Here is a 17,073-nt window from a genome sequence, read left to right on the forward strand (position 1 = left end):
GCCTTCCGCTTCAGTCACTCACCGACAACAACACCATTCTTGGATCGCTTCGTACAGGCCTCTGCATCTGTGTCCTTAATTAAAAATCGATTCTCACCGGGCACAGCACTCCTCCTGCAACTAACTAACCGACAAACAAACTAACCGTAATCTCTGTTCTGTTTTGTACTTTCACGCACACTGCCTAGGATCTGCCGAATACGATCGCCCAACTATCCCGGCATTTATCCACGCAATTTAACCTGTAAATATTATATCAATCATCGGACTCCGCCTAGCGGCCTGCACGCCATGATCGTTCTGCGTCAGCCGGATGGGCATAAATTAAACATAAAGGAACAGGCGACACATCACGAGGCGAGCAATAGGATTTTAAGGTAATTTATTATTAAGGTGTAAGCTGCTGGTGGTGCAAGCAAGTTGTGAACGATGTGATTTAGGGTTTGAACGGGAATTGTTTGACTGGAAGGTATGATAGTTGTTTTTTGTGGCTCGGAACTGAAATTTAGCACAATCCGTCGGATGCTGTAAGCTGTTATTTATTGGTGTGTTCGATCTGGGTGTAGTTATTTGAAAAAATCATACTAGGAACGAATTTTTCATTTTCACCGAAATAGACAAAATGCAATAATCTTAATTGAAGGCAAATCCACTTAGGATAACGTAGGTGTCGAGACGCTTAATTAAAATCTATTAACAGACAACTGAATGACTTCTTCTTCTCCCTATACACCACCTCACCCCCATCAAAAGTCCCATCCCTTGTGTCTTTGATCTACACATCGCTGGAGTTCAAACTTCCTTTTGCATACAATTCCACTGGACCATACTAAAGGATGCGAAACAGCTTCTACTTCCTATACATCGCCTCGTTTGACTGCACCCATTCATCCCTTTGTGTCATTCGTTCCGGTTGAGGTCGCAAAAATGCAATAACACACAAACTCATCACGGAAGCTAAACTACACCAACTGCCTGAGTATACCGAGGGGGGAATAGAAGAGGAAGGGCATCGCCAAACCAGATCCTGTGTGATATTAATTTCAGCAGCTTTTTTTTATTCTCTGTTTCACTTTACCCACAATCAGGAGTCCCACAAAATTATTGCACACGCTCCAATGTTCACAGCCCACAGAGGCGCATCAATTACCGTGATGAGTACGCAGAGGGGGATGCAAAACATTGAACGAATGTAATCGGCTGACCTAAAAGTTGAGCTTTTTTCCGGTACACACAGTTCGCTCATCCGCGAAGTGCATCGTAACCAATTTCCGCACCCACAGCATCCCGACAGCATCGCAAATGTCAACGCAGTATTTTTGCCTTTATTTATTATGATGTTAGGTGCCTATGTGCGGTTTTGGTGAACGAAGGAAACCAAGGACAACCGTTGAGATATGGCTGGCGGTTTCTAGGGGTGATGGATCGAAAATGAGGTTGTGATGATGAAACCCGAACTTTGTACCGAGCTACTAAATCGGAAATGTTCTGGATGTGAGAAAAAAAAACGCGTAGCCCCAGACCACCGTTGCCGAACAGCTCACGAGCGCGGTCAACTGAAAAGTGCACACTGTTTGCGGTACTCCATGGAAATATGTAATTATACACTGCGTGGGGCGAGGCTTTTGCTAGTTCGCACAAGTGGTTCATCCTGATAGATGGACTGCTACGTTTTGCATTCATTTGTTGATACGCGGAAGGTTTATTGGTTGTATGGAAATAAACGAGTGGTTCATCGAATCATGTTCACGGTTATCTCATAGCGAATTAGTTGATTAAGTGGAATTGATCTACCTGGATTAATTCTTTCGTACATACTATGGTTACTTCTCATCAAGAAAAATCTGTATAAATATCATTAACGAGAAGCTATAGCTGATCACAGAAATCTGACACAGCCGCTTCTTTGTTCAGAGTGCTGATATTCTGCTGAATCTGTTCCCATTTCCCTCCACACCGATGTTTTTTTCCACTTACATGCTCCTATCAAAAGCATCCGTTGTCGATAATTCCTCGCTAGTTGGCAGAGCTCAAGTATCTTCTCAGACGATTCGCAAACAAATCATAATCTCCCGGCATAGGAATCGGTTTCCCTTCGGAACCGACCAACCGACAGCTTTGAATCGTATAGGGCTTTACCACCGGGATTGGAATAAATCTAATTAAGCCTCTTCTCATTAACAAAGGCCACGAGCTTGTATCTCGGTTCTAGTGGCGGGCGGTGAACAGTAAGCCCGCAAATATTTACCATCATGATTCGCCATAACTAGTACACACATACACACGGGCTTGGCAGTAACACAGCTAGGCGCACTATCAGCAACTTAAATATGGCGCCTTCAGGAGCACGTCGCAACCGATAAATTCATCGTTCTATTAATTCCGTCGCAGCTCTGTTAGACTCCACATCTCCCTCCACCATCGCAATGGTTAAGAGCTCCACTCAATTAAATGGCCTACCGCAACAATCCAGGAATCATCGGAGCGTTTGCTCCTTGAAGAAGCCATTCCGAAAGTGGAGATCGATAATTATGGGAAATCATTGCAGTACTACAGATAGATAACGCTATTACAACGTGCATGTGGTAATTTGTATTAATAAGCAAGATGAAGAAATTTTACAACCACGTGGTCTACCAGTGTTATTAGCAATTTGCTGGAGCGTTGTCAGGAATGGGGTTGAATCGGGTACACGGTGAACGCATCTTATATGCCTACCTTAAGCAAAAATGATAATATTTCAACCTTGGACACTGCCATCTCCGCATTAACTACTCCTCTTCATTACTATATCAGTTACTTCTGGCTTGAAAACATCCTAATAAAAGTAATATTACACATTTTTCAAAGATTTCAAATTCCAATTTATTCATTCACCCTAGGTGAAATGCATTATAACCTACAACAAAAGGATGGTGTGCTAGAGATGACCAGGTTAAAGTAGGGTATAGGTATTTTTAATTTGGAAGTAGCGGGTTCGGGTCGGATTCGAGTTTCGAACAAATCGAATCCAATTATTTCTTATTGCTGTTTACGTCTACAACTACACCGAATCTCGCTTTTTTGTATTAAGGTTCAACTGAAAAAGCTTGGAAGAGGGGCTATATAGCAGTTTTTCTTACACCCTTGGAAAATCTTCATGAAAATGAATCAGTAATACTCAACCAATACCCCGAATACATTGGTTCATTTTTATAAAGCTTTTCCCAACGGTGTGAGAAAAAACTGCTTTTTTCGTTTTCAGTTGAACCTTAAGGCCAATGAAGTTTATTTCGTGATACAAATTGATGATGTGCTTAATCGTTCTAAATTTTTCCATGTTTGAATCACTAAAATTCGTCATATATTATGGTGTCAAAATATTTACAGACTCGCGAACTGCCTAAATTATTTTATTTTTTAAGTAACACTCAGAGAGCAGAAATATTCACATATTTCTGTGAGTTTTTTTCATGCTAATTATTATTGATTTGATTAACCAAGTAAAAGGAAATTAGTTAGGGATTTGCGTTTCGACTTCGTCTCATCAGAATTCGACACTAACTTAGCTAACGCTCCCTAATTCATCATCTCATCTGCTTATTACTCAACTTTAAACAAAAAATACAACAACTCTTACACTTTACAGAATCAATAATTTGAAAAGCGAAAAAAAATTCTTTGTAGTTTAACAAATATTTTAGCATTTATCACTTTCTTAAAAAAGGCGCAGAAATTTTTTAATAATTTGAAAAAGTCATCATTTTTTTCCTATTTCTTACCTTGAAATTATCGATGAAACAAATTTGTTCATCGTAGCTCAATCTTCGCAATACACTCCGACATATTTCACCTATTTTCACAACAATTCACACTTTGTTCATTTCTAATGTCCCACAGAACGACTCTTCACTAACTTCCGAAGAAATCACTCACTTTAGAAAATTAAAAATAATATGAATGATAAGAAAACTTTGAGATGAATTTCTGTTAAATTTTTATTTGATTTTGCCTAAATCCATCTCAAAATACTAATTACACACACTCTGAAGCACGACCAATGTTGCCAAAGCGATATATGTAATTGTTGATTTTCCACAAATATTTCAAACAGTAGATGGACCCGGGGCTATTAAGACAGTGGGGGTAATTCGGACCCCTCGATTTCTCAGAAAATAGTAAGACTTTCTGACTATCGTACATATTCGTGGAACCGCTATTCTGAAACATCAATTTTGAGAGCTGAATTTGATTCTTTATGCTTTGTAGAAAGGAGATACAACGTGTTTAATTTTTTTTTGCCATCCTCAAAACAAAAATCATTACAATGGTAAAACCGAGATAAAAGCAATAAATTAAAGTGAAAAAAATAAAAAGTAAGTATTTTGGAAAGCTTGAGGCTTCTATTTAATGGAATGATTTTTGTTTGGGTGAAAACACTGCTTGAACTGGGAAAATATAATAAAATCAATAAAATGAATAAATTAAATGAAATATAAGAATCGTATAAAATTATTAAAATAAAAAATATATGAAATGAATAAAATGAATAAAATAAACAAAACAAATAAATTAACTAAAGCAAAATAAATAAAATGAAATTAAATTTATAAATAAAATTAACAAAATCAATAAATTGAAAAGAATGAGTAAAATAACCAAAATAAATTTAATGATTAAAAAGAATAAAATAACAGAATTAAAATATTTAATTAAAAAATTACGATTTTAAAAAAGTTATAAAAAATATGAATACAATAAAACTGTGTCAAAATCATTATTTGGATGAAATAAATGAGTAAATTGAATGAAGAATAAAATCAAATAACTAAAAATCTGAATAAAATGTATGAACTGGTAGAAATTAATAAAATGTAAACAGTGCACAAACTGAGTTAAATGAATGATATGAATAAAATGCATGAAATGAATAAACTGATCCGAATGAACCGAAAGATTGAAACGAAAAAAATAGATAAAGTGAACACAAAAGAACCAAATGAACAAAATAAAATCGGAATGAAATGAGCGATAAAAATGAAATGATCATATATTTCAAATGAGTCAAATATTCAAAATAAAAAAATTAAAAAAACGAATAAAAGCCACGCACAGTGGTCAAAATGTGCAATTTCATGCCTTTAATTATTTTGAGGCTAAACCATAAGGTTTTGAGTTTTGGTGACTTTAGACAAGTTTTGGAGCTACTCAGACGGATTTTCAGAAGTAAACGGTCATGTTCCAAAATGAAGTGTAAAGGCATTTCCGACATAAAACTTTTTACTGGAAGAAGATAGGCAGTTCGAATCTTCTGAAAAGTTGAAGGGAATGCTATTTTAAGCAATTTTACTGAAGATACTAACTCTCTAACCCCAGCCGTTTCGTTGCTATGTGACATTTCATTTAGCACCCTTTAAAAATTAGTTTTTTAGAAATAACTTTTGTCGTAATCATTTCTCTACAACATTCTTCTCTGCAATGTCTTAGATATTTTAAAAACCCACAATTTCTTTGGACTTTTTAAAACGATACGATGCTTATAGAAAGAGTTAGAGCTGTTTCTTTGATTAAAAATGCCGTATTTCCTGGTCAGTTTTCAAGAAAAGTTTCAAAAATATGCAAATGAAATAGTGTGATCTTGAAAGTAGTATTCATGCACTATAAAACCCTGAAGGAAAGGTTAGTATCCGTTAGTATCCAAGAAAGTTGCGAACGAATGAAACTGCTAGTATTCGAGTTCTTACGGCCTTACTTAGACATGTCGTCGCTGTTGTACTATCTTATGACAAGCGCCGATTTGGAGTAAACTAAGTTAGATATGCCACATCACTTGTTTAAAAAATCTCTACGAGGTGGCGTTGTCAGAATTTTGAAATTCTGCTTGATTACTGAGATATAGCGGGAAACGTGCAGAGAAATTTTTAATTTTTTGCTTCAAATGACTGTGTCTGAGAATTGACTCAAGTTATCTTGATGCATAAGATGTTTTTATGTGTAAAACTATCTGAGAAACACAATGACATAATTACTTTCAAAACAAAAATACACGAATTTTGAGAAAAATGCAGTTTTAGTTTTAAACTGAAAATATAGCATATTTGGCAACACTGTAATCAAAAATAACTATTTTTCTGGATTCTCTGACTTATTTCCTTCAAAATTCATCTCACCGATTGTTTATAGACCGAATGAAACCAAAGATATGAATAAAAGTTAATAATTAATGATGTTTTTCTATGGAAAATTTTACATGCACGATAATGACACACCATACAAAGTTTGTTATCAATACACACCTATGACACGTATGAGTGCGACTTTTGTTTACATTTATAGTAAAACCTCGCATCATAGTCAACCGATCTTCGTAATATTTGAGAGATTAGTACAGAATGGATAGAAATATTAATTGTCTTCTTTGAGTTGTTTATACCATTTATAAGTTGCAAAATATTCAATCTCAAACTTTAAAATTCGTTTTTCTCGAAATGTGCTAAATGGCGCTTGTCATAAGATAGCACAACAGCGACTATGTGCGCTATTCTGCGAAATGTTTATTAAGGTTTCATCTATAAAATAAAAAAAATGGCGGCTTTCTCGGAACAAGATTTTTCGAATCTGCGGACATTCTCGTTTTTGAACCACTCAACCAATCAACATCCTCGGGTTCTGTAACCTAAAATATTTTGATCGTTAACGATATTTTACAGCCGGCCAAAGTGGAAAAACCATGCGAAAAAACGGTACTTTATTTTCAAGTGGCCGCCATTTTGTTTCTATATCGAATTTTTTCAGGTTGTTTACGTTGGGGCGCCTCTAGGGAATGTAATCTTCAAGATCGTTTTGGTTTGCTGCTTGTAGAATTACGACCTGTATCGTGCCCGCAGATGCGGTCGATTTTCAAAACACCTTTAACTGGAGCCGCCATTTTGGACGCCATTTTTGACACCTTACACTCGAAAATTGTTACTTTATAGATGAAACCTTAACAAACATTTTACAAAATAGCGCACATGTCTGAGTCATTTTACTTCTTCAAAAAAAAAAAAATTATCAAGCATTAGGTGCTTTTTGCACAATTATATAAGAGGACCCTCTTAATGGCGAAAATGAAATTTTGGAATATTTTCGTAGCCTGGCAATATTATTGAAAACTGATATACCTTTCAATACAATTTAGACAGCCCTCAGCTACCTTTTCCATGCAATTGGACTAGATCTGAAGGTAAATATTAAGCAGCTTCTAGCACTGCGAAAGAAGCGCCTATCTTTATTAAACAAGGGTTTTTCGTGTTTCATGACGCCAACTGTTCTAAGGACAAATATAAACAACTAATTTGATTGATTCCTGCTATTCGCCGTTTGTTTCTTTCTGCTACCAACAGTTTTTGTGGGTTTCTTCAGGCTTTGTTTGTCGATGGCCAAAAAATTTTAGATTGGGCGGAGCTCGGGCGTTCTTATCCTTGGATACCACTTGCTCGTTTCTTAGGTTTATCACTTTCAAGCCATTTTACGTATGCTGGTTAAAATATTGCTTTTCAAACCACAGGTACTGATAACTTGCCGAATCAGATGTTTCTTAGTGAACTTCGACCGTTACATATGTCTGGCAGCTTTCCCTTTCCGCGCATCGTTCAAAAAATTCTCTCAAGAAAGCTGTTTAAAGTCTATCTTAGCGTTCGTTTCGGAATCTATTACTGCGCACTTAAACAACATCAGTGCTTTAATAAACATCGGAATTGATTTAGTTTAATAGGCTGACAAATCCAGGACTAACAAGATGAAGTCTCGTCGCATAACCGTAGCCAATAGGTTACTTCCGTAATAGGAAAAACAAGTAGACAGATCCGTAGCGTGACCTTCTGGCGCCCTTGGCGAATTCTCAGTTTTGCGCCCCTTTGGTGTTAACTTTGTCATTCTTTTTAGTTCGACTTTCGAACAATGATTTCGTATGTATACGGAAATGGCTCCGCTCTCCTAAGGCACAAAGGCATTTGCAGTATTGTCAACGAATATGCCGCGGTGAACATGAATCCCCCCGAAGAAAGACTTCAGATGTTAAGGCTTAAAGAATTTCAAATAGAATACAGCATACATCGTATAACATTCCACTGACACAAACTCGAGAAGCAGGTGTTTAAGTTCGAGAACACAAAGTTCTTTCGTGAATTGGGAGGGTCAAAGTAATGTTACAATTTAGATGTTTCCTCATTTATAGGTATCACATAAAAAGTTTTGTTGACTAGACAAAACCGTTTCGCTTAAAAACCGTTGGGAATATTATCCCCATTCTTACCGCATCTTTGCAGGTTTGTCTATTGGCTTGTCTTTTATTTTATTATATCTTCCGTAATTTCTGTCTCTACCTTCGTATTCTTTAGGTTTTCACTTTGCGCCGAGCTTTAAGCCCGGGCAAAAATAAACTCTCCTGAAAAGACCCACATTCCGACTACCCGCTTAAAAACATTGATTGAACTCAGTTGGACCATATTTGAGCTTCTTTTGGACCAAAGATAATCAGCTAAGTATTGTAAAGATTTTGAAAGAACTAACGCAGACATGTTCAACAGTGACAGATATCCTGAAAGGTCTTACAGATAAGTTCAGAATTGTGATATTTTGTCTAAAGCAAGTAAATGACGTTGAGACAAAGTTGAGATCGACGGTGAGGTCACCGATTCGAAATTGTGCGTGGATCTACTGAAGCAAGTGGTTGACTGTTTTAAGATCTCTTTGCTGCATTGAGCAAAGATTTTTGAATGGAAATCGCTCTGGATTGGACAAATTTGTATGTTCCTTACAAGCTCGTATCGGATGATCTTCGGTGTTTAATTATGTCTTCTTTGAAAAGATTCGTCTGCTTGTTGTACCGAGAATCGTGAGGATGACTCTTGCATTGAGAATGTTGATAAACAGTTATGCCTATTATGAGAGAGTCCATATGATCAATATCAATGATATATTCCTAGGACGGAATCTAAAGTGTACCCTTTAAAGACGATCTAATTACTCTTATAGAAAGACTAAAAAGAACTACGCCACTCACTACGACAAATCGTTATGCTTTTTTATAAGCGTATCACTTTCACATGGGGGAATCAGTTAAACAGCAGTTGGACTTAGAACCTGACACAGTTTCTCCTCGAGAAAAAATTTCATTAGTTTTGTAATCCTTAGGTGTTTACATTCTTCTCTTTTTCAGTGTTCAGTTCACTCGGAAATGACATATTATTTGGGGGGTGGAGGCCAACCTGGCCAACCGCACGTTTCGTCTATGCAAGTAGATGACAAAAATCTAGGTTTCACGCCATTTGCACATTTGTTTGACAGGCTTGCTTTCTCTTTAAATAATGTGCTCAAAAAGCGAAATGCACCGATGAAGAATTGAGCAGGATGATACCACGCACTATGTTGCACTAAAAGTCACCTTCCAGAACTACTTTTTTATGCCGCTGAATCGTCTTTATATTTTTAAGTACCTTTATTGCTTCCTAATGGGAGCCATTATAATCCGTATGGAAGCAACACACGACGAATTGAAAAATTTTCTCTCGTACTGTGAGGTGCACTCCATCCATTATTTTCGGCTGTGTAATAGCCGCCAACTCTGATTAGGAAATGGCTTAAAATATTGATTTTAGTTAACTAGTTGTCAAGCCCCTTCCGAATGCTGCATTTTTAGATCAAGTTACAGATTCTCTAGGATTTCCCATCATTAATCTACTCACCGTTCCGAAAATACCATTGCTTGATAGGGCCATAAAGAAGACAAGAACAGCACCACACCTGCAAACGGGTTCCACGGCATCAGGGTTAATTAAACCGGACATAATTTTTTAGAGTAAAAATCAGTTCATGTAATTTACATGATGGTTACAATTACCTCAGCATAAAACATATTTTTTATTTCGATTATAGAGGTTTTAACCTTATGGTCATTCACCTCTTTTCGGGTTAGAAAAATCTCTTTAGAAAAATTTCTAACCCTATGTGCGGGGTTTGGAATCGAACCGAGACGAACTTCGTACAAGGCAATCGATTAACCAACTACGATATGCCAGCTCCATAAATATACTTTTTCAATAGGCGTAATTACTCTCGATGGATAAAAATACGTTTAAAATCACTTTGTGCTTGAACAGCACCAAAGCTAACTAAGAGTCAAGAACCATGCGTTTCGACTTCGTCTCTTCGGAACCATGGTACTTGAGTAACATCTTTACTGACACATCGCAAGTTAGAAATTGCTTTGGACCAGCGTCAGCCTGGTGCCTTAGTCGAAAGCCGTGGTTGTAACAAGATGAAGCCGAAATGTAAAATGATTGACTTACAATTTTTAACGGTTTCCAGACGTTCGGTTTCTCTTAAGTATTTATAAATTGAAAAATTCAAATCAGCATTGAAAAATTATCACTTAGTCCTCTTTGCGTTATGATTGATGGGTTCAAACAATAACAGTAATCGAACAACAAAGGTTCATGGAACTTTGAAGTCAATAACAAAGGTCGTTATTGAAATCCACATGGTCAGTGTAAGAATTGAGCTAATTGAATTCATTTTCTTCAAGTCAGCGATCCGCTTAACTCAAACATTTTCGGATATCAGGAATAACACAAACCACCTAAATGTATCAGTTTTGAAAGGATATACCTATCTATAACAATCATTCAAATTTCCCAGAACATCCCGTCACGCTTTTGCCCGCCCCTTCGCATCAACCCACCACGCTTGCGGTCGAACTGTAAACAAGCGATTTCGACCACGAGAACTACGAGCATACCGAATACAGCTGTGCTACACCACCCCGAAGAGGCGAACTTTTATCGAACTCATGAGCTGGGATAATTAGATTTCAATAATGAGCGATGGTCGCCATAAGTCCCCACAAAGTTCCGTGACCACATAAACACGGGTCCGCACTTAACCGGAAGGGACTGACTGGAGCGCTGGGAGGAATGGAAGCTTCCGTCAAGTTCAAACGAGGAAGCGGCTGCAATCACAGCAACACTCTAAATTAATTATAATTGAATTAATTTTCAACAAATATTTGTACCCGAGCACAAGGCGAATGCAGGATGGAAAAGAGTGGAGACAAAAAAAAAGTGCAACTGCATTTCCACGCGGTGGGATGGTAGTCGGAAATGAGCATCTCGCGCTGTAGAACGAAGCAACGACGTAATTACGTGTACTTTCTGTAATGCGGGCGGGGGTTTTTGGAAACGGATGACACGTACAGAAATGCGCTGAAATAGAAACCATCCAGCGATGAAGTGTAGTATTCCGGCGAGCTGTAGCTTGTCGGAGACTGTCAACGGCGGGGACCGCAGCAGGTTTCGTATGTTTCGAAGTACACAGGCCCGTGCAGCGCAGCCATCATCAGTGAAAAGCGCCAGCTCGAATCGCGGGGAGTGTAGCGCTGCACTGGGTTGGCACTGCTGGTAGCAATGACGACGTATGGTAACGACCCAGAACAGCAGCAATTGCAATTTACTAAATTAAATGACAACGAATTATTACATCCCGGGTGGGTTTAGTGGCGCCGGTGGGTGTGGAAGTGGTTTACGCGGGAAACCGTAACGTACGACGACCCAGCAGGATCTGGTCTGGTCGGGTGTACAGTTGCCGCTGCTGCCGACCGACGAGATGAATACATACAGAAACAACACCCGAGATGGGCCATCACTTGCGTGAACTTGTTTGCGAGTCAGGGAAATCATGATTTGTACTAATGAGAAACGAGAAGATGGGTTTTGCTGGTTTTTCTGACATGTTTCAAAGGGGCCTTCGGACGGACGGATGGATGGATGGATGGACGGAGACCCGGTGGTTCATCGTTCGTCCGTACAGCGCAATCCACTTTGGGATGGTCGCTAGTTTACTGCTTTTTTGGGGGTGGATGAGAATTAGTTTCCGGGGAAATTTCTGACCACAAAAGTGTGATTGTGACGAAGGTTTTAATGAAAGCTATTGAGCTTAGGCATCTGTTAATTATGTTTGAGTTTCAGCGAAATTAAAAAAAAATCATTAAATTTCGGTTTCAGTCACCAATCTGAACTTTTTAACCCTATTGTTTACTTTTCTTACGGAATAAAATACTTTTGCAGTTTTGAAATGGACAATTCACTTGCCAACTGAAAAATTAAAACTGAACCAAACTTTAAACATTTTTAAAATCTCAAACTGGTTTCGAGAAACAAGTCGCACCAGTTGTTAGTTGGTCATCAAAGGCTATTTGTTGGTGCCAGTTGTAGAAGAATCATGGCGGTTTCGGCACAGGGTTTTTCGCAATTTTCCGTATGGTTCTTGAATCGTTACGTTGGAATCTGACCAGGGTATAAACACAGCATTATTCGCTTATAGATAATACCTTCTCCTCCTTTGTTAAAATGCAGTTAGGAAAGGATAGGTTGGGTTAGCTGCTATTTTTCCATACTAAATACGTTTGGAATGTCTCTAAAAAGTGCCTCCAAATATTCCTTTTAATAGATTCTAATTCTTCGTGATGCAATATAATTATACGAAGATCTTGGCTTTAGCTTTGCCATATTCGATATTGAATTGAACAACATGCAACACGAAATCGAACACAGCACGATTTCTTAATTCTTTCGCATCTGAAATTTCTGAACATTATCGGCTCATGACTATTTATGTGATGTAGCTGTACAAAGGTCACTTCCGTGAGATTAAGCTCTATTTTATTTTTAGTAACTGATTTGGTTAAAGTCAATCTCAATGGTATCTCCCGTATTAGAAGGACTTTTACCGTCTGTGGTACAATTAGTGCATTGGATAGCCGGGGCAACGATATCATAGTGTCAGTGCAGTGGATAAGCAACAAAGTGGTATATAGAATTATTTTACTACTATACTGCCGTGATACGCATAACAGTCCCACCTGCATAGGAAACCCATAGCAAATGGGACTGTTATGCGGATCACGGCAGTATAAGCTGACCAACTGTAGGCTTGGAAAAATCCGTACAGTTTTCAGCTCAAAATTGAGAACACAAAAGTTGATTTATTGGGCTGTTTAGTAGTTCTCACGTTCCCTATATTTTACCTCTGGCGATTGCATTTTTACAAAATATTTTCTGGATTCAGTGTGAGTGATGGAGCACATTAAGTAAATGTCAAAGTTTGTGTGTTCTGAGTATTGTTATTTAAATATAATTAGTTTGCCGTCAAAACCTAGCTCGATCATTCCACGACATCGGAAGCTTTTGAACAATTCAGGGAAAATATTTTCTATTTAATATTTTCCATATCAAGTAATCAAAATGAACTGAATGATATGATGGAATTGGAAGGAGATGATTTTCGGAAGGCTTGGCTATGAAAACTCTTGGAAAATGTTCCACCTGGCAAGTACCAAAGCGAAAAAAACCACAGCTGTAGCTTTCGATATTACTTTAAAAAATATAATTCAAATAGAAAAATGGCCCTTGAACATAATTGTAGCATTCTTATGTCCACGATCTCGTAATAATGAAATGTACGGATTTATGAACGATATCTCAAGCGCCAACACACAAACGCAATCTTGAATCGTACTCGTCCGGGAGTTCGCACTTTAAAATACGAAACCTATATACACTAGACAACAAGTCTCAAGGTGCCATAGTTAAAGACTTCAGTGAGATGGGGGAGCTCACTTTCTTTTTTCATCTGAACCGTACGCCTAAAATCATACCACAGTATGACGGGCCGCGTAAACATTCGAAAGCCGCACGTAAACGGCTACAAGGTTATATAAACTAATTCAAATACGTGAAGCTATACACACACCCACGCGATCAAACACGTTAACATAAAAACGCTTGTAGCCTTCACGGTAATTTAAATCTAGTAACGCACGTGAACATGGAATCGCCATCATTCGCGCAAACCCCTTCCTTAATTCCTAGCAGCCTAGGTCCATGCCTTCCATCTTGGTCTCAAAAAATTCAAATGCACTAGTAATCTCAGGGCGTTATCGCCGGATACTCCAGTGATATGGGGGAACTCATCCCTAGATAAAAAGCGTACACTCAAAATCGCCGTTCGTACAAACATTCAATAGCCTACGCGAAAATGCAAGAATTTACACGGTTGTTCAAAAAAAAAAATTATACACGCGGCACACAGACGCTCACGCTTCAAAACCGTTAAACTACAAACGTTTGAGCCCTGCGCAATAATACAACTCTCGTCACAAACGCGAACATACAATTGCGATCATCCATGCAAACCTACGCCCGCGAGGGCGAATGACCTATCGAGGTTAAAGTCCCAATATACACTAGACAACAAGTTTCAAGGCGACAAAACCGGCCATTCTAGTAATATGACAGAACTTAATCTCTTCTTGCATCTAAACCGTAATTCAAAATTAAACGTCAGACTCGCGGTTTGCGTGAACATTCAAGAGCTCACGCGTATATCCAAATGACCACACGGTTTTGCAATCGAATTTACACGCGAAGTTACATACTCATTAACATATGCGACAAACAAACGCCTACGCTATCAAATACGTTAACATACAAACACTCGGATCCTTTGCGATCATCCACACACTGTTACACCAGCGATCTCGCAAATATGAAAAATATCCCGGTGATTAAGTGAACGTTTTAGCACTTCCAAATTTATAAACGCAGTCTCAAACGTAAACATATACTTTCAAAAAACGTTACCGTACAGTTTCACTCTTTAACCTATTTCACCCCTGATCAAACCTTTTAAAATAGAAGCCCATTTCAAAACATTGACCTGCAAGATGGCATCATGAGAATAATGGTATTAATTCTTATCGTAGCGAAAGGCATATTCTAACTATTTGGTCAAAATAATTAAATCGATTTTGTGTCAAATTTTAAAGTATTTTCAAGGAACAGAATGTAACGAAAAGCATGATTTTTTAGAATGTTTCATAAGCGAAGTTTCGCTTAATTTCCATTATTCGCTGTGTGCCGATGTAATTAGTTTGTGGCGTCACGTTTGTTTTTGGTGTGTTGCTCAATCTTCATCGATAAAAGAACGTACACCGATTTGGCATATTTGGTACATAATTAAAGAGCCAGTAGTGCAAATGAAAGAACCAGGCAAATGATAATCGAATGAAATGAATTGCGCTGAATTATGTCGCTAAAAAGAAAAAGATAGTTTCTCGCATTCTTCGAAAACAAGAATATCATCGATACTGAGGGCTTCAGTACCATGGCACCGATTCTCACAAAACGGATTTCTAGGAACCTTCGACTTCGAGCCAGCTATCTAAATTCGAAAAATATAACCCAACTTGCGTGAATGGTTTAAATGACTGGTCGGGACGGATAGTTAGACAGATAACTGTTCATTTGTTTATCTGTGTTAGGGACAATTCAAAAAGTATACTTGTTCCCAGAGCTCAGAAAAAACTCAAATTTCGATTTTTTTACTCTCATTTACTGGTTGCCTATTACCACCAAAATCGCAGTTTAGATCCTGCTAAACTAGTTCGCGACCATATTTAGGACTGGAGGTATCTAACGGGGAAAAACGATCGAAAATGGTGAGTGAAGTTAAGCAATCATGTGAAAAAAATTCCCCCAGAGACGAGATTCGAACTCGCAATTTTTGAGACCCCGACCCAATGCATTAACATTATTTTGTTGTTTGTGTAAGAATTTGTATTTTCCGGGAGTACATCTACTTCCACTAAGCTCGGAAATTCCGCACGAATTCCGGACAAATCCGTACAGGTATTTTTTTCCGGACATGCGTCGGAAAATCCGTACAGTCCTCCCAAATTCCGTACGGTTGGTCAGTTTACGGCAGTATATAGGAGGAAAGTTATGCTTCTATATGGGGTAATACGAGAAGATAAACTATAAAGTGTTGGTTAGTACGCAAAAACCACAGAGCCTCTTGAAAAGATTATAAAATGGTCTCAATAACCCATAAATACACCCAAAGGTGGTTTTTATATGGGATCTACCGTATCATGGTGATGGTGCTTCCATGGATTGAATCCATTTCAAACACTCATGTCAAAAACCAAGAGCATGGGATAGTACGTGCTTTTTGTTTGCTCGAGTACCGGTCTACACAGTATCCTCATCGCAGTCTGAACTCGTGTGTCCTCCGTAGTCACTATTTGTTCGATTTTTCTTAGCGTTCAACCCACGAGCGCCATCTGCTCTGAGGACCAAACTTTCTACAACCTCGAGTTTCACTTCTTCGAACCACTTCATTCGCTTAGTCAGCATCGGAAGATATTCTCGTATCCAGCGTTTTCAGTAAGTTCAGTGAAGGCTATTACAGGCTGACGGACACCTGCAGAACTTCTCAGCAGGAAATGGTTTGACGTCAAGGATTCTAGTTCAGCAGCATCTAGAGGTAGGCCGGTTCCACTATACCGTTGGCTTCCACGGTTAACGTCACGAACGCCTCATTATCTAGTTCTCGATCGTTGTTGTATGCTGCCTCATGGCTGACTTTATGGAAATCAGCCTCTTCGTCGGTCGGGTTGCCATGCGAATCGCTCATTTGGGTAGAGAAACTCAGTTTATCGGATGATGGGCTCCAAAGCATACCGAGCATTCTCCTGCCCCGTCGATCTAGTTCAGCTCCTTGCCAGTTCCGTCTGGTACTTCGTCCAGTTGCTCGAGGATCGAGCTGCTATTTGACCGCCAGTTGTGCAATTTGAAGCCTCTTTGGCCGTGAATGTATCGCACGTCGATTGCTACCTTTGTTGCCTCCTCTGCGGAACCGTAACTCGACGGGTCATCGTCAACGTGATGATCATGAACAATCGCTTTCGATGCCTCAGGAAACCACTCAGCGTGTTGTACTGCGTTCCGGTTTTTGACGAATTGTGCCGAAGCTGGCGAACAGGTGCTTCCGAAGGTAGCGACATCCATCAAGTAGATCGCAGGTATCTCCGATTGGCAAGCATGTCACAAGAAGCGCTGGGAATTCTTGTCTTCCTCTCGGATACGAATTTGGTCGAACATTTCCTGAATATCCGAGCTCACCGCCACACTGTCGAAATCGAAATAGTACGGCTCTAAGTGCAGATAGTTGATCCGGACCTTTGAGAAGATCGCTGTTGAGTGAGACTCCATCGAC

General features: G+C 38.7%; 1 protein-coding gene across 4 annotated transcripts in view; it reads left to right on the top strand.

The window, feature by feature from the left end:
* LOC131686697 (uncharacterized) overlaps window positions 1–17,073 on the top strand; it is a 1,014,555-nt gene that overhangs the window by 974,637 nt on the left and 22,845 nt on the right. For all 4 annotated transcript variants that reach the window (XM_058970603.1, XM_058970601.1, XM_058970604.1 and 1 more), the window contains one exon: window positions 189–377. In XM_058970603.1, the coding sequence (XP_058826586.1) occupies window positions 189–377 (189 nt within the window). The remainder of the gene's footprint in view (window positions 1–188; window positions 378–17,073) is intronic.

The sequence above is a fragment of the Topomyia yanbarensis genome, chromosome 3 (genome assembly GCF_030247195.1).
Source record: "Topomyia yanbarensis strain Yona2022 chromosome 3, ASM3024719v1, whole genome shotgun sequence".
Lineage (NCBI taxonomy): Eukaryota > Metazoa > Arthropoda > Insecta > Diptera > Culicidae > Topomyia > Topomyia yanbarensis.